Below are 21,204 nucleotides of genomic sequence, written 5' to 3'. Positions count from 1 at the left end.
GAAGAGTGCTTATGAGATTGATGATATCCATGTGCAATTTTATCTTACTGGTGATGTCAGGTGAAGAAAATAAAGCAACACTCCTTGAACTTGGAGCAGTGGAACCCTTAACCAAACTCCTCACCCATGAAGATAAAATTGTAAGAAGAAATGCCACTATGATATTTGGAATCCTAACTTCTAACAGTAAGTATCAACTTTTCTGTCTCATCAACCTAGATTATGATAACAGTAATACTAATTAACACTTCTATAGCACTTAAAATGCACCAGGCATTGTTGTAAGTGCTATTTAGATACTCATTTAATCCTAACAAACAGCCCTGAGAGGTAGGTGCTATTTTTATTCCTGTTAAAAGAAGCAACTTAGGGCCTGGGGATATAGCTCAGCAGCATAAGCACTTGCCTGGCAAGCCTGAGGTCATGAGTTCGATTCCCGGTACCAAAAAAAAAAAAAAAAAAAAAGAAAAGAAAAAAAGCAACTGAGGCACAGAGAAGGGAGTAATCACTTATATTGTGAAGCCATCACCAGTTTATCTCAAAGATTGCTTGTGTTAGCACTGTATCAATTATATAACCAACAACCAAAAGGAGAAAACTGGTAACCCAGAAAGGAAACATTTAACATGTCTTGTGTTTCATTCTGTTTACACAGCACAAAATCTGAGAAACAAAGATATTTGTAATGTGTATTATGTAACACTTCATTTTAAATTTAAAAGAGACCCCTCAAAGGATTAAGTTATTTGCCTAATGTCATAGAGATGGCTAATAGTAGATCTGAGGTTAAAGCTAAACTAAAGCTTTATTTTCTGGCTCATAGTTTAATAGACTTTCTCGTCATCAAATCTTGTATGATCCTAAGTTAGTTTCTCCTTCTAAATGATTTTGTTGAAGAATGCATCTCTTCTAAAAAGCAGAGTTCTAATTATCTGTTTACACTTATATTTTCTAATTTAAACTTTAGGTCTCCATACTTTCCTGTTCACTTTGTTCTTAGTTTCTGTTATTCATTGTGTTTATGCATCATCTCCCAAGATATAAGGCATTTATAATCCGAGGAGCTCTCTAACTTGTTTACAAAAATTTTCCTGAGCAGAGTATATACACTGAATTTCATGAGGTTCTAAAGACGTCTGTGACCCAAAACTATTAAGAGTCACTGTTGCATTTGGGTGCTGAGGAAGATGGCTCTCAGGGACCTCTGGGGCCTACTCTAAGCTGACTGTCCCACTGGGTCAGGAGGCTCCATGTCTGCAGTGCCAATCTTGTGGATGGAGGAGCCCTGCCACCATTGTTTCTCCAGTATTTGGATCTTAAGGATGACTATTCAACCTCTGAAAGCTTTCTTTCCATTCCATGAATTGGATGAAAAAATTGAACCACTGTTTGAATTAACCTGACTGCTTTCAATTTGAAGTGTCTGATGATGTGGTTAAAACACATGGCGTCCCTAACTGCTTGTAAAGTGCTTTTCTTTCTTAACAGAGCCAACACATTAACAGCTATTGCTTCACTTTTCATACATGTCCAAGAAAACTTGGAATAAAAACTGTGCATTTAGTCACTTGATCCAAATGAAAAGTCTTGTTTCCAGACAAATATGTGAACAAATGCACCTCTGCAGCTGAAATCACCATCACTGGTGTCTTAACAATAACTAGCTCCTTCAGAAATTTGTGTCTTCATATAGTTTCCATGCCTTCACTGAAACCACTGTGTTCATAGAGGATCATTCTAATGATCCTACAGAATACCAAGGGCTAAGTTCCCTTTTGCAAATGTAAACATTCTTCTTTCCTTCTTTCTTGTGCTTGAACTATGTCAAGCTGGGGTCAAGACAGGAATTTAATTAATTCGTTAAACTTTTGTTCTTTACCAAGATGGAGCTACTGTCTCCTTTCACCTTCCAGTTTACACTTAGTTCAACAACACCACGTAACAGAGACTGGCTGAATGAAGTCAGCTAAGGGAGGGTTCACAAGAATTCATGTAGAAATGGCCCTGGAAACCCAGATGTTACCTCACACAAGGCAATTGGAAGAGCTTGGCATCTTATAAAGCCATTAATATAAGAGTGTACAAGCTCAAGAGAAAATAGATGGCCAGTATGATGCAAGCAAAATAAGTACATAAGAATGCAACCAAAACAGATGACAGGCAGGGGGCCCAGGAAGGAAAGTTGCTGGCACTTCTAAAACAACCCAGAATTGTAGGTGGCACCCTGTTTAGGCAGAATGTGTTCATGCAGCCCAACCACAAGTCAGAGTTTCCATTCAGTTGCCATATCTGAGAGTGTTTTCTGTTGAAAAAAGAAAGGGACACAGACTGTGTTTAGAGTGATGGAAATAGACACCCATTATTTTTGCTGGTTTAACCTCAAGACAAGAAAGACTCTTTGAAGAGTCTGGTGTTAAAAAGCAGAATAATATCGATTAACTGTGTCATCAGATTACAAGAGCTGCCGGTGAGCTGGAATCGTCCATTGAACCGTAAGGAAATGGTTTCGAGGAGAGACCTACTAGAGCTGTTGATGAATGTTGCTTGCCTTTTGGGCTAAACTCAGATCTAGAAGGGAATTTCATGGCCTAAAGAATTCTCTGGCAAAAACTTTTAGCTTGTTTGGCCAGACCAAGGTGGTGTCACTTGAGGATGCAAGATTCATTCAACCCTGTAGCCCTTCCCAATGGGAGTCTGTCACCCCGACAAACATCAGAGTGTACAGAGCAGGAATCTTCCTGACCTCACTTCAGTGTTGGAGTAGCAGATTCTGAAGTATATGGAAGTATTTTATATACCATGTGGGGAATGTGCCTGGAAATCTAACAGCCCAGAAACATTTTTTCAAGCATGTACTAATAGAAGACTTTGATATAGTTCCACAAAAATCTTTATAGTAATACAAACTGAACTCAGGAGAGAATAACAGTGTTTGCTTTCAGAGAGCATACTCTGTTCAGCTCACCAAACCCTTGAGAAGTTCTAAGTACTATTCTATGGCTACTATTTCTCAATCCATGGAGGTAATGTATTTTTAAAAAATGAGTGTTCACCATAAAATAACATCCTTTACCCCTGAACACTGTGTCTCCTATAAGTCAATAATTATTTTGTATTTCAAGTCTATTTATACTTGACTGTGATTTTCCTCGACCTGTTAGCCACTTTGAACAGAAACAGGAAGAAGTTTTGGCAGGTTAAAGGAAAGCCATAGCTCTGAATTCCTTTGGAAAAGGGATCCAGTACAAGCCATGTATAACCAGCAATTAATGAGGAAGAATTCATCCAGAGTCCATGTGTTTCAGCTGCTGCAAAGTGAACTTTTCCAAAATTCTGGTAGTGCTAATTTTGGCTTTTTCAGATAACTGATCAAGAGGAGAAACTGCAAAACTGAAAGGACAGACACTTTATTTCTCAGAAGTGAGATAAAGGATAGCAAAAAAAGAAGTGGAGGGAGACCAGTCCACCCTTAATTAGACTAATAAAAATCATATGAAAGTAAACTTTAGAACAACCAATACACTTATCTTTAGCATTCTTGGCATTTGCAATAATTAAATAGAAAGGAGACAATCAAGATGTGTTCACTGAAATAGGCTATGGTCATTCTTATTTGCATTCTGTACGTTTTATTAACATCAAAGTTCATAAATACCTTCTCAACAAAACAAGCAAACAAGAAGAACTATTGTTTTATAATAAACAAGGGTTTCTTTACTGATCCATGCTCTAGTCACATTTTGTACTCTTATGGTTTTTGTGTTGTGTTTGGAAGGCAGCATAGTCAGCGATCAAGGGGTGTGACTTAGAGTCCGTGCAGGGTCACACTGACCTCAGCAGGAAACCTGGCTCCATTACTTATTTGTTGTGTGATTTGGTAATTCAATTTCTGTACCTGTGAAACTGGATAATGATAGGACACATCTGTTAAGGGATAACTGTTCAACAGACACTGCCATCATTATTGTTAATAAATAACAATGTTCTCTTTCTTTGTAGATGATGTTAAAAAATTGCTAAGGGAGTTAGATGTCATGAATTCTGTGATTGCCCAGCTCACTCCAGAAGGTAACTTTGCATCCTACATCTACTGCAAAAATTGAACTGGTTTCTTTTTAACTTTGTATTAAATTATATATTGAAAATAGCTCAGAGGTATCAGTTGTGAGTTGTCATTAAAATGTCACAAACCTTGGCTCAATTTTGACTTTTTAAAAAGGTGAACAGTAAGCAAGATTTGCAGAGCTATGGCTTTTTAAAGCGTATTTGAAAGTAGAGAGTGAATAAACATTTAACAGACTTGTCTTATTTATTTTTTGATGCACAGAAGAAGTAGTTATCCACGAGTTTGCTAGTCTCTGCCTAGCGAACATGTCCATAGAGTATACCGGTAAAGCGCAAATATTTGAACACGGTGGATTGGAGCCACTCATCAGACTACTGAGCAGTCCCGATCCTGATGTGAAGAAGAATTCTATTGAATGCATTTACAACTTGGTACAGGTAAAATTAACTTCTAAAAGCTGCTTTGATGGGTGGGTTTATAGCTCAGTGGTAGAACACTTGCCTAGCATGCATGAAACCCCGGGTTTGATCCTAATTATAAAATTTATTTTCCTATTGAGGAAGATATTTTTTAAAGCTCGCCCAGTTCTGTATCATCAGTTCCTAGTACATTTAGTATTTATCACTCAAAAAAAGTGAAAGTTTAGTGTCATTTCAATTTTCATATTTTACAAGTAGTTGTCTCCCACAGAAGAGTCTGCTAGAAATGTAAAAAAAAAAAAATGGTATGCAGGTTAAGGTGGGATTAGTGTAGATAAAATGTGCTTGTTCTAGAATTGGAAATCTAAGATTCATATTGAACCTGGGAAGGGGCCGTTTGAGCTGATCCTGGTGGTTTTAGCACATTAGGTATAACCTATGCCCTTTGGATTAGACTAATTTAGGGTGAGAATCCAGTGATCTAAGTGTACTGAGCAGTATTCACTGCTCACAGTAGCAAGATGCTTACCTCATGGAGACTGTTTTCTTTAGAGTGGAAACTGCCACCTTCCCCTCCCCCACTGTCTTGTCCTTTGAACCCCACTCCTCCAGCCCCGCTCCACACCCACACCCACACACCCACAGCAGACCAGTTTCCTGAGTCTTTTAACAACCTCCTCTGCTTCTTTTCCTGTTCAAGTTCCTTAGCAATCACCACATGTGTCTGATAAGCTTTATATCAGCTGAAAACAGAAAAACACCGTGTAAATAGCCATCAGTAGTGTGAGAGAGGAAGAGCGAGATGGAAGCAAGAGTGGGGGAGAGAAAGAGGTTGACAGGCGAAGTACCTGTACCTGGGCTCAACAGAATCCCAGCCTTAGCATCTCCGGCAACCTGACTTTTAGGGCCCTCGCTCCTAAAAGTAAGGAGGCAGGTCAACTCCTTTCTGGCTTCTCCAGTCACTTTGGCTAGACCTGGCCAAGCAGGCTTTAAAGTTCCTGTAAGTACCCCCAGGTTTTAATTTCCTAAGTCCTTTTAGCCATATTTCCCCATATATTTTTTAATCAAGCAGAAATGAAAAGCATTACCTGCACAGTTCGTAATAACAAAGTACTAGTTAGTAGCACTTCATGATGTATATATCACAAACTAGATGGCTTAAAATGACAGGAAGTCACAGCAATGAGGACAAAAGTTCAAAATCAAGGTGTCGGTAGGGTCATACTCTGAGACGGGGGGGAATCCTTCCTCACCTCTTCCCAGCTTCTGCAGTGACTATCAGGTTGGTGCTCCTGGGCTCACTATGTTAGCACTCCCTCTCTCCCCTTACCATTGCTTTTCTAAGGAAACCAACCCTATAAGGACACCATGAAGGGCCTGCCCCACTCCATGATCACATCTCACCTACAACCTCAAGGACTCTGTTTCCAATTAAGGTCACATTCTAAGGGGCTGGAGACTCAGCTCATTCCACAACAAAGAGCAACCTACAACTTTTATATCTGAAGGAAGCTTATTGGTAGAGGTCAGTTAAAGAATGGATAGGGGAAAGGAAATCTGTAAGCGAGACCTTTTCTACCTTTAGCACTATTTTATATTTATCACATTTTGAGGCAAAAAAATATCATGATTGAGTAGTCATAGTTTGGGATTTTTTATGATTTCATTCCATTTTTCTTACTGTTCCTCCCAGCTAATAACCCCTCCACACATGCTCCCCCACAAAATTAGTGATTCAGATGCAGAACAACTTGTCTAGACTAGAATAACCCCTTAATATCTTAAGGAAAGGTCATGTATCTGGACTATGCCTGATATAAATTTACATTCATAAAGCCTTTCAATAGCACTGCATGCAGATAGGCATTTCATAAACAATCTATTTGAAGATAAGGGTTGATACCATGATTTCATTTTATCAAATACTATTTGAAGCAGTATATCAGAGTGTGAAAAGAATTGTATTATGCATAGATTTTTATTGTAACAATATTTGTAGTAATAGGAATTTGCTGCATAAAAAACAAGATCCTGCAAAAGCCACAGATCATGTTTACTTCCTGTTGTTGACAAAGTCTGCAAAGTTAGAAATGAATGTTTTGATCTTGTCAGTTGAAAGTTTTCTTATCTTCGTGAGTTATTTTAGAAGAGAATCTGGAATAAAAGATGGGAAAATTGTAATTTATAATGTTGTTGGCTAGAAAATAGAATTTCTCCATTCTTGAGACTGTATTTTGCTTTAGAAATTACTGATATGATCATTTGTATTTCATGGCAGGATTTTCAGTGTCGAACTACGCTTCAAGAACTAAATGCAATTCCTCCTATATTAGAGCTCTTGAAATCAGAATATCCAGTTATTCAGCTGTTGGCTCTCAAAACTTTGGGTGTTATTACAAATAATAAGAAGTCCCAGGCAATGCTAAGAGACAGTCAAGGACTGGACCAGCTTATTAAGATCTTGGAGACCAAGGTAATGATCATTCATTTCTGTCGGGGGGAGCATCTCTCTCCTAAACATTATATAATATGAACTATAGCATATTTTCAAATGAAATTTTATAGTTAAGCATGATACAATGTATAATGGAGTAATTGGTTAATTTCTACATAAAGTTGACTAGCCTGATTAAATCAGACTAATTGTAGAGGTCATTTGAAACTAATTTTTCTTTTAAAAAAAAAGTCTTCTGCCTTAGAAGATTTAAAATGCTTAAACAATTTTGTCTATTATTTTCCTGATTTTCTGAAACATTTAGAATTAGTCTCCTAACATTTATTGATAATGATTTTCTCTGGGATAGGGCAAGAAAAGTAATTTACTATCTAAAGTAAATTTTTGAGAAATATTGGAGTGGAATTTCCATAGTTTCTACTAAGTTCCTTAGTAATAAATTTCACACTTTAAAGATCTGTATACCTTTTTCTAGTATATCCCAGCTGTAAAAACCAATCTAGCAGTTTATTGAATACCATTTAATTGTCTTGAAGTGATTCTGATAATTTCTGAAAGTGTCTACTGCCTTAACTCCAGAGTGAACCCATTCAATGCTTCACTTTAATAGTTTATTAAATTAAATTAACTCTAATGACAAAGTCTCCTCTTATGCTTCTTAAAAATTCAGGAGGCAGGAGCAGATCAAAGGAGATTAAAGGTTCCCTAAGTAATAACTGCATACTATCCAATCACTAGTTTTTTTTCCCAAAAAACTAAATGTCAGAGCTTACTAATACACTACTGGAAAAATAAAGTAAAATATAAAGGAGAAATTCAGACACAGGCATATTTCTCAACCATGTAAATCTATCTACTGTTGATTATTTGATCAATATATGTGCCAGCCTTTGTGTTAAGCATTTTACCTTTGTGATTTAGAATCCTAATAACACCATATAGTAATAGGTAGTTACATTTTATCCTATTTTTAAAACACAAACAGAAATCAAAGGGCTTACTTAATTTTCCTATGTGACATAGACAGAAAGTGATTATAGGAATCACTTAGATTTGTCTGATATATCATGGAATTTTCACCTGTCTGATATTTTACTTCTCCTATTTTCATCAAAAAAGGGAGGGATAGGAACATCTAGTGCATGGGAGGCATAGTACAGATAGTTTACATTTTTTATTTACTTCCTAATTCAAGAACATAATATTTTTCTATAAAATGAGAATAAGGATAATGCTTGTATCCTTGTATAATCACATAATTATTATATCATTAGTCCCATTTTACAGCTTGCTTCCTTCCTTTCTTCCTCCTTCCTTTCTTCTTTCCTTCCTTCCTGCTGTTTGACATGTTAATGTAATTTTTAATATTATGTTTTAATTTCTTTGCTGGCTTTCTTATTAAATTTTTCTTAACAGTTGGCCTGCTGATTACAATATAGAATTTAAACTTATCTTAGTCTATATAGAATTGTTATTGACTGGTCCAAGTAAAATACTGAAACTTCGTAGCATTATATTTCTATTTACTTTTCCTATTCTGAATACTACTTTTGTTATATAGTTTATATCTGTGGACATTACAAACTCAACAATGCAGCATAATCAGTTTTTGTCTTGAACTGTCCTATATTGTATGTGTTTTAAGGGAATTAAGAAAGGAAAATTACATTTCTACATGTGTGTGTAGAGTCTTACTGATATTTTGGTGTTTTTTTTATATCTACCAATATGTTCAGTGTTTCTAGTGTGGTTCATTATTTCCTGTGCTTCCAGGTTGCCATCTAGGCCATTTTTCTTCAGTCTGAAGAACTCTATTTACCAATTCTTATAGTGCAGATATGCTGGCATAGATTATCTCAGTTTTTAAATTTATTTTAAAATGTTTTCCTTTTACTCTCACAGTTATGAATATATTTTTGTTCACTGTGAAATTCCTGTTGGCATATTTCTTTTTCTATTTAGAACTTTTCTATTTCTTCTGAGCATCATTATTCAGCCATTAAAGAGTTGGGGAAGTGTTGCAGTGGTAATGTGCTTGCCTCACATGTGTGAAGGCCCTGGTTTCAATTTGGGTACCACACAGGAAAGAAAGAAGGAAAGAAAGAGAGAAAGGAAGGAAGGAAGGAAGGAAGGAAGAAGAGAGAAGGAGAGAAAGAAAGAAAAAAGAAAGAAGGACGGAAGAAAGAAGGGAGGGAAGAAGGGAAGGAAGGAAGGAAGGAAGGAAGGAAGGAAGGAAGGAAGGAAGGAAGGAAGGAAGGAAGAAAGGAAGTAAGAAAGAAAGAAAGAAAGAAAGAAAGAAAGAAAGAAAGAAAGAAAGACTATTTCCCAAATGTAAGGTGTCTTTCTGCTGTTTTTGAGATTTCTGTCCTTATCTTTGCATTCTGCATTTTTGCTCTGCATATCAGTTGCATAATTTGTATGCTTTGATTTGGGTCCATAGATCTTTAGATTTGTACAGTAATGCTTTCCACTAAATATGGGAATTTCATTCATTATATAATTTTTTCCTTCTGCTTCTGTCCCTCTAGGACTCAATTATACTTATGTTGTCCTGCTTGATATGATTTTGTAAGACTCTAAAGTTCTGTTCATTTTTCTTTTATTTTTTGATTAATTTTTTAATGTGCATTCAAGTTCTCATTCTTTTGCCATCTTTAATCTGATGTTAAGTACACTTGGTGAATTTTTGCTTTTAGTTTTGTGCTTTTCAAGTCTTAAATTTTCATTTTTACATTTCATATCTTTTAAGCTTTCTTCTTTGAATGTATTCGTAATAGCTGCTTTAAAGTCTTTAACTGTTTATTCTAATAACTTATCCTATCTGCTGTAGGTTTTCAGTGACTGCTTTTTCATCCCAGAATTAAATTCATACTGTTCTGTTTCTTTACATGTCTAGTAACTTTTGGTTCAAAATGAACATTGTAGATAATATATTTTAGTGATTCCAGATTCTTTTGTATTCTGAGGATTATTAATATTTTGTTTGAATAGGTCATTAGCTGCAAACTCTCTGTCTCTCTTGTGGGGTGCAACAGCTGGTATCACTGCTCTGTTCCTAGGATTTCTTTTTACTGTTGTTTTTATTTAGCCTGACTCCAAGGGTCTCCTCGGTATTTCTGAGGTCACCCATGGATATGGGAAGAATATTTTTTTGTTGTTTTGTTTTGTTTTTTTTTTTTCCAGTACCAGGAATCGAACTCACGACCTTGCACTTGTCCGGCAGGCGCTGTGCCACTGAGCTAAATCCCCAGCCCCCTGGGAAGAATATTAACACCAGATTTGAAGGCTCGCATTTTTGGTTACCTTCCTTCTGGTATTAAGTTTGTGGATCATCTCTTAGCTGCAGGCTCTCACCTCTGATAGTTTAAGCCAGTAAAGCTTCATTCTGCTCTCTTCCAGCTGAATTGCACAGGTTTGAGGAAGGCAGTCTATTTGAAAAGCAGCAAAGTAAAAGATATTACCCAGTACTTCCCCGCTTAAGGACCTTAGAAGGGCTCTTGTGCGTCCTCCATGCATATATGGTCTAATGGTCAGCCAGAGGTCTGGGCATAATTTATACTCAGATTTTTGGTCGTACTCTATTAGTGAGTGTTCTTCAGAGAAATAGAATGGATAATTAGGGCGTTGGCTTAATCAGTTTTAGAAAGTTAGCAAGTCCAAAAGGCAATTTACTAGCAGAGTTTTCCCTATTTCCAGGAAGTCAGTGTTTTTTCTATAATGGCCTTGAACTGACTGAATGAGGTCCACTTGCATTATAAGAGTAATCTGCTTTATCCAAAGTCTATTAATTTAAATATTAATCCCATCTAAAAATTATCTGTACAGAAATTCTGAATAGTGTTTGAGCAAATATGTGAGTTCTGTGGCCTAGCCAAATTGATACATAAAAATCAACCATTATAAGTTTATTTCTTATCAATTTAGTACATATATATCCTCTTAAGTCATATTTAATCTCTAAGGAAAGGCAAGGATAGAATAATGCATATACACAACATGATACAACTATCCTACATCCAACCAAAAATATATTAACTCTTTCCCTATAAGAGGATGCAAAGTCCTCTGCTGATATTTACTCTTTTCACTGATCTTCAGGGACTCAAATAAAATAAAATTCACCAAAATGAATTATTATATTATAAAGTTAGTACAGCTCATATGGCATGATAAGTGGGTATATATTATACTTAATATTTATATATAAGTATATGTACACTCCTCCATCAACAAACCCACAAACTCTACCAGCTTTCTTCTAGCAGCTGCAGATTTTAAGGAACACTTTTTCCTTCAGGTTTTCTCTGCTGTTTCCAAAAACATTTTCACCAGATTTTAGAATTGTTTTTGGTAGAAGGTTATATGACCAATGCCCCTTGGTTATCATTAATGGAAATTTCCTCAATAGCATTATTTTTCATCCATAAAACACTTTAGAGTAAGAGAAATGGGCAAAGATGGGGCAAATGGCTAGGTGCAGTGATGTTGCATTGATAAACAACTCTTCCTTCCTACAGCCCCACTCACAATAGAATTACATTATATTCTCACTAAGCTCAGTTCCTCTCATACCAAAATTTGCAAAGGGCAAATTTCTTTTACTACAACTTCCTAAAGTTGTGTCTGTTTTTATTACTAGGAACTGAATGACCTTCATATAGAAGCACTTTCCGTGGTGGCTAATTGCCTTGAAGATCTGGATAGCATGGTGCTGATTCAGCAGACAGGGGGGCTTAAAAAGCTCCTAACATTTGCGGAAAGCTCTACGATTCCTGATATTCAGAAGAATGCAGCAAAAGCAATCGCTAAAGCAGCTTGTGACTGTATGTCTCATTTTATATAAATTAACCATACATTTTCCTCTGACAGTCCTAATTTTGATTACTATTAGAAAACACTAGAGTACGAGTTTGCTATTAACCTTTGAAGAACAACAGTATATTTACTGCTGAAGGCCAAAACTCATCCTATTGCCAATGAGTTAAAGATTTCTTAGGAATGTAATAAACTCCATATGATTTAATTAGAATCCTATGTTTAAATTAAGTTGCAAGCTTTTACTTTTCTTACGTTTAGAACAATACAGAAAATATACATTGTTTGTATGTTTCAAGAAACCCCCATTCAGAATGAGGTCAACAAGGTAATTTCTAGTTTTAGCAAGAGTCTAGCAGTGCCACTTTATACAGCCATGAAAAATAATATGCTCATATGATACACATGATATGATTTTCATTTCAGTGACAAGCTATGTTGACATAAATCTGTAAGATACGAGTGATTAAGTACATCTCATGCAGTGGAGGTGAAATTATAGTTTTAATTTATGTATATTTTGAGTATCTTATTTAATAAAAAGATGTGATTTTATTTTTCCCCTTCTGTATCACTACTCTTATAAATGATGACAGCTTTGGCTATTTTAAGTGACATATTCTAAATGTATATATTCACATCTCTATATATGTCTATGTGTATATTGTGGAAAACATTTTTTGCAGCCCCTACTGGATTTCCTCAAGGTCAGGCTTTAATGTAGCAGGCAGGATTTCACTGTCTGCTGCAGGGTCAACATAGAGGGCCCTTATGACTTACATTATCAATGCCAAATCTAAAGACAGGCTGTGAATTAAGGTTTTTGATATTGGAAAAAGTTGGGTTTATTTAGTGTTCTGTCAAATGGAACCTGACTCTCTCATCGCTGGTTAGTTCTTTTTTCTTTTTATTCCAAGATTCTTAGCTAATTAAGACCCAAAGAGAGATGTAACAGAAAACATGGACAATGTCAAGCTTAAAGTGTTTCCATATCGTGGCTTTTCTGTGATCATTCTAGGTCTGTCCCAGCCCCTCTTGGGGCAGTGAGGTTTATGTTTACCTGTATGTGACATAGCATGCGAAAACACAGAACAAAGCATGCTTGGTGTTTTCGTTCCAACCCTAGTTCTACTATTGGCACAGCAATAAATTAGTCAGGTGCTTATGCATGAACTACAATCTCTCCAGACATATTTATTAGTTCATTTTATTCATGATGTACTGAGCTCCCAATTTCTAACGATAAACCTAAAACAGGCAAGCATCAGGGAAACCCAATACATCAAAGATGCTTGATGATAGAAACACAGGGTCACCTAGGAAGGGTACCTAGTGCAGACTTGGGTCAGAGAAGTCTCTTGGGATTGGATTTACACTCTATGACCTAGAGTGAATCATAAAAGTTGGTGGGCTGAAGAAAGTCTGAGAGGGATGAAAGAAAATCAGCAATTCTCTAAGAAGGGAGAGTTGTGTAGAAGGAAGTTGTATAAGAAGGCCAGAATGTGGCAAGTTCCAGAACTGAAGGTGTTGGGAATGGCTGGAGAATACACAGTGCTGTAGAAAACAGATTTAAGGCTGTATAAATAGTGAGGAGCAAATGGTAATGGGCATCATAAGCCGAGTTAATTAATTGCAAGGAAGAACCACTGAAAAGACTTAGGGGAGAGAACATTATAGCTTTTCACTTTAAAAAAAAGGACATATTTACTGCAAAGTGAGAAGAGACTGGAAGGACCAGGTACAAAAGATCAAGCAGGGGGTTACTGTGGTATGCTCAGTAAGAAATGAAGCTGCTCTGACAGAAAGACAAAACCACATGTCCTTACTTATATACAAAAGCTGAAAAGTTGACCTCATAGAGTAGAGAACAGAACTTTGGTTGCCAGAGCCTGGGAAGGGAATGGAGGTGGGGGCGGGTAGAGAGAGGACAGTCGGGGGTACGGGAAGATATTGGAAAGGAGAAATAACTTCTGCAGTTCTCTAGAGCACAGCAGGATAACTACGGTTAACAATAATTGAATATTTCAAAATGGCTTATAGAAAGGATTTTGAATGTTCTCAACACGACATCTGGAGTGGTAGATATATTAATTACCCTGATGTGATCATTACACGTTATACATTGTACACATTGAAGTATCACATGGAATCCTTAAATAAGTACATTAGTGTGTGTCAATTAGAATCATCTTCAAAAAATATTCCATCCTCCTATTTTGACAAACATTTATGCATGGCAAACAAACCCAAAGACATATATATTGTTTTTACATGAATAGAAGTTGGTAAAATAGAGAGAGAGATACATAAAGAGGGTGCTCTGGCACAGAGACGTGGTGGCTGGAGAGTGCTCTAGGCATTCTGCAAGGAGAAGCACCAGCACAGTTCTGGGCACATTATGAAGAGTCCACAGTAAAGGGGAAGGTTGAGGGAGAGAGAAGGCAATACCAAGGATGAGGCCAGGCGTCTGAGGTGGACAGCTGGGCAAAAGTGTTACAACTCCCAGAAGTGGACAAGTCAAAAGGAAGAGCAGGTTTTAATCAAAGGAAAAGAAATGCTTCATTTTTTCCTTTTTAAAACTTGTGATGAAATATTTATAATATGAAATTGACCCCTGTAGCCACCTTAAGTGCACGGACAGTGGCATTAAGTACATTCCCACTGCAGTGCTACCATTGGTTCACAGAACTCTTCATCTGGCAAAACTAAAATTTGATACTAATTAGACAGCAGCTCCCTACTTCCACCTCCCACCAGTTCCTGGCAGCCACCATTCTATTTTGTATCTCTGAATTTGACTGTTCTAGGTAGTTCATGTCCCTGGAATCATACAGCATTGGTCCCTTTATGACTGTGTAGCATTTAGCATAGTGTCCTGAAGATTCATCTATGTTGCAGCATGTATCAGGATTCTTTTTGCTTTTTAATACTGTATAATATTCTACTATATATGTTTATGTATGTATGTGTGTACATACATATATATCCTACATATTGTTTATTCATTCAGCCAGTGGTGGGTAGTTGGGTTGCTTTTGCCTTCTGGATATTGTGAATAACGGTACTATCAACATGGGTAAAAAAATATTTCTTTGAGTCTATGCTTTCAGTTCACTGCATGTATGTACCTGGAAGTGGAATTGCTGGCTAGGTTATACAATAATTCTATTTTTAAGTTTTTGAGGAGCTGCTAAATTGTTTCCCATAGCAGTTGTACCATTTTTTATTCCCACCACAGACAGTGCAGAAAGGTTCCTGTTTCTCCACATCCTGGCCTACACTTCTTTCCTGTGTTTAATATGGGGAGTATTGCCCTGTGGTTTTGATTTGCTTTCCCCCAATGATTAGTTATGTTAAGACCTTTTCATTATTAGCTACTTGTATATTTTTTGGAGAAACATCTCCTCAAATTCTTTGCCTATTTTTAATTGGTTCACTTGTTTTTTTATGTTGACCTGTAGGAGTTTTTTATATAGTCTAGATATTAATCTGTTATCAAATATATGATTGGCAAATATTTTCTCTCATTCTGTGGATTGCATTTTCATTCTACTGATTGTATCCTTTTGTGCACATGAGTTTTTCGTTTTGAAGTAGTCTAATTTATCTATTTTTTTTTCTTTTGTTGCTTTTGCTATGTATCACCAAATTTAGCGTTATAGAGTCCCTCCCTTATTCCAAGAATTTTATAGTTTTAGCTCTTACATTTAGGTCTTTGATCTTTGATCTGTTAATAATTAAGAGATCTGTTTGATCTCTTAATTTTTGTGTATGGTATAAGGGAAGTATCCAACTTTATTCTCTTGCATGTAGGTGTCAAATTTTCTAGCATCATTTGTTTAAATCTATTTTTTATCTGTAACACGAAGTAATTCAAATAAATAGTCTCTAAGTCCTTCCTGGCACTTAATGTTTTTTGATTCTGCTTCCTTATGTTAGTTCTAAAATAACTATATTCCAGCTTCAAATCGTGTCTCAGTCTTTATTTTAGAATCTAGTGACTAAATCTGTATTCATTTCGTCTATGTCATTTGTGATGGTATCATGTGTCCTTCAGCTACAACTTTTTCAAACTTAAGGATCCTTTTCTTATTTAATCTGTCCCAGGATGGAACGTCCTTAGGCTATCCTGTGATCATTCATTCTTACCTCTTCTGAGCTTCCTTTTATTTTTATGAACAGTATTGTAAAAATAGGCACCATCATTTTTACAATATAAAGATGGGTTATTTTGTGATTGTTTTCCATTTCAGTCTTATGAAACAATTATTTTTAATCAATCTCTGCATATATTGGACCAAACCTTTGAGGAAAAGGCCTGTGGTGAACAGTGGGGCCCTTTTTCTAGTTGAAAATTTTTTTTCAACTTTTGAAAAATTTTTTCAACTAGAATTTAAAATAAAAGACTGTGAGCTGCGGGTCTTGACTAGAAGACCTGCAATTCACAGTCTTTCATTTTAAATTCTAATACTTTTTCTTTGTGTTTTTGAAAATGCAGTTTTTTCTTTAGGAGTAGTATTGCATTTTCTTTGAGGCCTGGAAAATAATCAGTCTACACAAGTGATCTTTTAAGCCTTGAAGAGATACACTAGCTTGTAAATTAACAAATGTTTATTATATGTGTGCTGCATGCAAGGCACTGTTCCACAAGGTAAGGACAATGAAAGTGATGAATGGATAAATGGTTGTTGAAAAGACAAATAAATGTATTTCCTGTACAATATAGACTTTGAGGTTAATCTTTTAGTTCACCTTCATAAATTACATTGTATGGTTCTTTTTGTCCTTCTTTGTTGTTTTATCTACAAGATCTATAGTGGTGTATCAGGAGTTTCCTGATGCATTATTTCTGTAAATTTTCTCTAATAACTTTGCTTTACTTCATCATGTTTTATATCCACTACTGACCATGTTTTTAAAAATTGCAATCGCCGTCCTTGAGCTTTAGATTCTAATTTGATATTAAGATTGGCATGTATTACTAAAAGTGGTCTTGGCAGAAAATAGTTCTGTAAATGTCAGCTAGTTTAAGTAGAAAAACGAAGGAATAAGTTCTGGAAGTACAGTTAGGGAAAAGTGAACAGCTGTCACGGTGAGCACCCCACCGGCCAGCAGTACTGGGAAGACTTCACCACCATTAGATCCAAAGGGCAAAGTGAAGAAAGAGTGTCAGATTTGATTTTACAACTACTGTATTTGGTTTTATTTCTGACATCATGTTTTATGCTTTCTATTCTGGTTTTCTGTGGTTCTTTCTTTTTAACATATTTTTTAAACTTTTAAAAATAGTTAAAGTTACAATAGTTATATAAGATACTTAGCGATTTGCTTCCACAACTTTTTCCCTCTCTGTTTGTAAGCAATTATAGGTCCTACTTCTAAAAACCTATCATCCTCTTTTTTTTTTAAGAATCACTTTGTCCTTGTGACCAACATACCACCTCAAATCATACACATATAGAATTTAATATATACTTATTTCAGTGTATATTATCAGTTCTCCTGAGAGTCTATCTAGTCTTAAGATTTTATTTTTGATCAATATCTCAAATTAGCCATGGTAGTTTTTTTCAATTAAAACCTTTTTTGGAAATATCCATTAGTGATGTGTTTTGAGATGTTACATTATCTGTGAATATGTCTGTTGTTTTTGAACATGTTTTGACAGTTTAGCTGGGTTTGGAATCCTTCATCATAACATTTTCTCCTCAACTGTCTTCAGACCTTGTTTTGGTAGAACCCAGCCTGAGGCCAGCCTGGTTTGTATTATCGTATGCATATAATGCTTTTTTCTTAAATTCAGATAGAATTGTTCATCATATGGTTCAAAACTGTTGCCAAAACATGTGTGTACCCCTGGCCATTTTGATCTTGTTTTCTCTCCTAAATTAGGAAGCTGTTATTTTCTACTATACTTTTGATTGTTTTTGCCTCCTTTAATCTTTTTCCCCAGAAGTACTTACTATTTTGAGGCCACAGCTATTCTCCTCCTTCCATACCTACCATGCGGTCTTCACAATTCGTTTCCAGTGCTCACCATGGAGGGCATCGTGCTCTGCCTGGGCATGGTGCTAATGACTGCACAGGGTCCCGGGGTGCCCTTGTCCTGTTTTTCCATCAGCTGAGATGGCAATGGGATCCTTCAGCCTAGTTCAGGATGATAAGGGGATTTTCCTCTAATGTGGCATCATGGCATGATCATTCCACCTTCTCCTGATCCTATTGGTTATGTAGGAAGAAGTTAATCCAGAAGTGTGGGACATCTTGAGAAGTCCACAATTATTGACCAGGATGATTTATGGAAATCTGTTTCTTCTCTTGCCTTTGTGCCTTTCCATCTTTTTTCTCCTTTTCTTCTTAGTCAACCTATTTTCCAGGCTCATCAGTTTTAAACAATTCCTCCTCATCCCATCACTTAACCTACTGTCTATGACTTCATTTGTAAAACAGTCCTTGTCAAACTTGACATTGATCACCTGACATTAAATTCTGTAGACATATATATTCAGTTTTTAAAACTTGATCTCTGCATGGCAGCCTCTGTTGATTGTCCTTTTTCTCCTTAAAACTCTTTTATCCCTTGATTTCTATAATACTGTTCTCTCCTGACTGTTCTAATGATCAGACCACAACTTTCCTTTACCAGCTTCCTCTCCTCTGCTTGCCATTTCAATATTAAACTTGTCTCTCTGTCCTCTGTCTGACTTTTTTTAGGTCTTCCTGAGCAATCTCACTTATGACTAATGTTTCATAAGCAGCAAGGAAGCAATGGAATCTCAAATCTGTTTCTAATTCCGACATGTCTTCTGATTTCCTGCCTGTATTTCTGACAGCTTCCAAGCACATCCAACTACACTGCCAAACTCAACTTTTGAGAGTCTTGAATTTCTTTGAGAATCTGGCCTAAGAGCAAACTTCTCAAACCTTTCATATGTACAGAGTTCTGCATGTAATTTCAGGGAGTTCATGAACTGTGCAAAGCCCATCCCATCTTCTGGATTCATGGTCCTCAAATTAACAATTTTAGGATAAATAGAATCTAGTCCAGACGGCCTGACTTGGCATTAGAGATTCTTCCATTTTATACAATCACACAGCCATTGGTTACCATTGGTGTTCTTTTTCAGAGACTCTCCATTATATTCTGGAGCATATAATTTACACTAGACTATAATCTTGTACTCACTTGTTCTGGTTTAGGCTGTTGATCTAGTTGCATATTTGTTTGAATTTTTTTTATTCTTGCCTTTTTTATTAGTAGTATGTTTGCAGTACATGATGTTTACATTCTTTGTGTGGAGTTGGTACATGGCACATCTTAATTCTTCCTTCATCCCCATTCCCTCCCCTCTCTCCATCCTTCATCCATCCTCTTGATTCCCTTTCTAATGAGAAACAACCATCTCCCTACTTTCTATTGCTTATCGTTTATTTTGCTCTTTAATTGATTTTGGGTTTCTCATATAAGAGTAACCATACCATTTGTAAGTTTGGGTGTCCCATTTGTTTTACTTAGTATATGGTCTCAAAGTGCATCTATTTTCTTACAAATGACTCAAATTCATCCTTTATGGTAGAGCAGTGCTCCACTGTGTATAAATACCACATTTGCTTTATCCATTCATCTGTTGATGGACATGTAGGCTGCTTCTAAGACTTAGCTATTATGAATTGTGCTGCTGTAAACCTGTATGTATGTATGTATCACTGCAATATGATGTCTTTAATTCTCTCAGGAAAATAGCTAGGAGAATAGCTTGGTCAAGTGGAATTTCTAGTTTTGGGTTTTGAGGAATCTTTGATTTCCATAGTGGTTTTACTAATTTACATTTCCACCAACTAGATAGAAAGGTTCTTTTCCCCTACAGCTTTTCTAGCATTTGTTATTACTGTATTTGATTTTTTGATGATGGTCGTTCTTACTGGAGTAAGATGGAATCTTAGTGTTGTTTAAATTTTAATTTCTCTAGTGACCAAAGATGTTCAGCATTTCTCCATGTATTTACGGCCATTTGTACTTCTTTTGTAGGTGTCTATTTATTTCACTTGCCCATTTTTTTAAGTTGGGTTTTTTATTTTGTGGAAATCTAATTTTTTTTTTTTTTTTGTGGTTTTTCTCCGGTACCGGGAACCGAACTCACGACCTTGCGCTTGCCAGGCAGGCGCTTTTGCCACTGAGCTAAATCCCCAGCCCTTTTTTTAGTTCTTTATGTATTCTAGACATTAGTCCTTTGTCTGAAGAATCTCTGACAAAGAAATTTTTCCCATCCTGTAAGTTTTCTTTTCACCTTGTTGATTTTTTTTTTTTTTTTTTTTGCTACACAGGAGATTTTACCTTGACATGATCCCGTTTGTTGATTCTTAGTTCTATTTCCTGTGCAAGTGGAGTTCTGTTCAGAAAGTCCTTGCCTATGCCTATGATTTCAAGAGTGTTACCTATTTTATCTTCCAGCAGATTGTTTCTGTTTTAACATTTAGTTCTTTGTTTCATTTTTGTTTTAGTTTAATATATGGTGGCAAGATAGGGGTCTAGATTCCATGGTTTGTGTGTGTGGATAGGCAGTATTCCCAACACCATTTATTAAAAAGGGTATCTTTCCACTAGTGTATGTTTTTGGCCCCTTTGTCAAAAATTAAATAGTTGAATGTGCTTGGGGTTGTTTCTCTATCTTCTGTTGTGTTCCATTGATCCTCTTGTCTATGGTTGTGCCAGCACCATGCTGTTTTTTTTAATCATGGTAGCTTTGTAATATAACTTTAAGTTTGGGACTGTAATGCCTCCTGCTTTGCTCTTTTTACGCAGGATTACTTTTTCTATCTGGGTCTCTTCTGGTCCTGTATGAATTTTAGGATTATTTTCCCCATTTCTATGAAAAATGCTGTTGGTGTTTTGATTGGGATTGCTTTATGTTTGTGTATCAATTCTGGAAGAATGGCCATTTTAACTATATTGGCTCTGCCTATCCAGGAACAAGGGATATTTTTCCATTTCTCAATGTCCTCTTTGATTTTCTTCTTCAGTGTTTGTTGTAGAGTTCTTTTACTTCTTTAGTTAGGTTAATTCCTGAGTACTTAATTTTTCTTGGGGCTGTTGTCAATTTCCTACTTTCTCAGTGGATTCATTATTGGGATACTATTGATTTTTGTGTGTTAATTTTATATCCTGCTATACATTATTGAATTTAGTTATTAATTATGGGAATTTTGGTGAAATTTTTTGGGTCTTCTGTGTAAAAGACCATATCACCTCAAGAGATAGTTTGACTTCTTCCTTTCCTGTACATATCCCTTTTATTATTTTTTCCTGCCTAATTGTTCTTGCTAATGTTTGGAGTACTGTGATAAATAGAAGTGGTAATAGTGTATATCTTTGTCTCATTCCTGATTTTAGAGGGAAACCTTTCAGTTTTTCTCCATTTAATGTTATATTGGCAAAAGGTTTGTCATAA

General features: G+C 36.0%; 1 protein-coding gene across 5 annotated transcripts in view; it reads left to right on the top strand.

The window, feature by feature from the left end:
* Armc3 (armadillo repeat containing 3) overlaps positions 1–21,204 on the top strand; it is a 101,511-nt gene that overhangs the window by 24,943 nt on the left and 55,364 nt on the right. For all 5 annotated transcript variants that reach the window (XM_013515510.1, XM_005386930.2, XM_005386929.2 and 2 more), the window contains exons 4-8: positions 61–186; positions 4,000–4,068; positions 4,328–4,503; positions 6,764–6,958; positions 11,580–11,763. In XM_013515510.1, the coding sequence (XP_013370964.1) occupies positions 61–186; positions 4,000–4,068; positions 4,328–4,503; positions 6,764–6,958; positions 11,580–11,763 (750 nt within the window). The remainder of the gene's footprint in view (positions 1–60; positions 187–3,999; positions 4,069–4,327; positions 4,504–6,763; positions 6,959–11,579; positions 11,764–21,204) is intronic.

The sequence above is a fragment of the Chinchilla lanigera genome, unplaced genomic scaffold (genome assembly GCF_000276665.1).
Source record: "Chinchilla lanigera isolate Chin_1 unplaced genomic scaffold, ChiLan1.0 scaffold00028, whole genome shotgun sequence".
NCBI lineage: Eukaryota > Metazoa > Chordata > Mammalia > Rodentia > Chinchillidae > Chinchilla > Chinchilla lanigera.
Note: the sequence above shows the minus strand (reverse complement) of the source record. Positions and strands in the feature narration are given on the sequence as shown.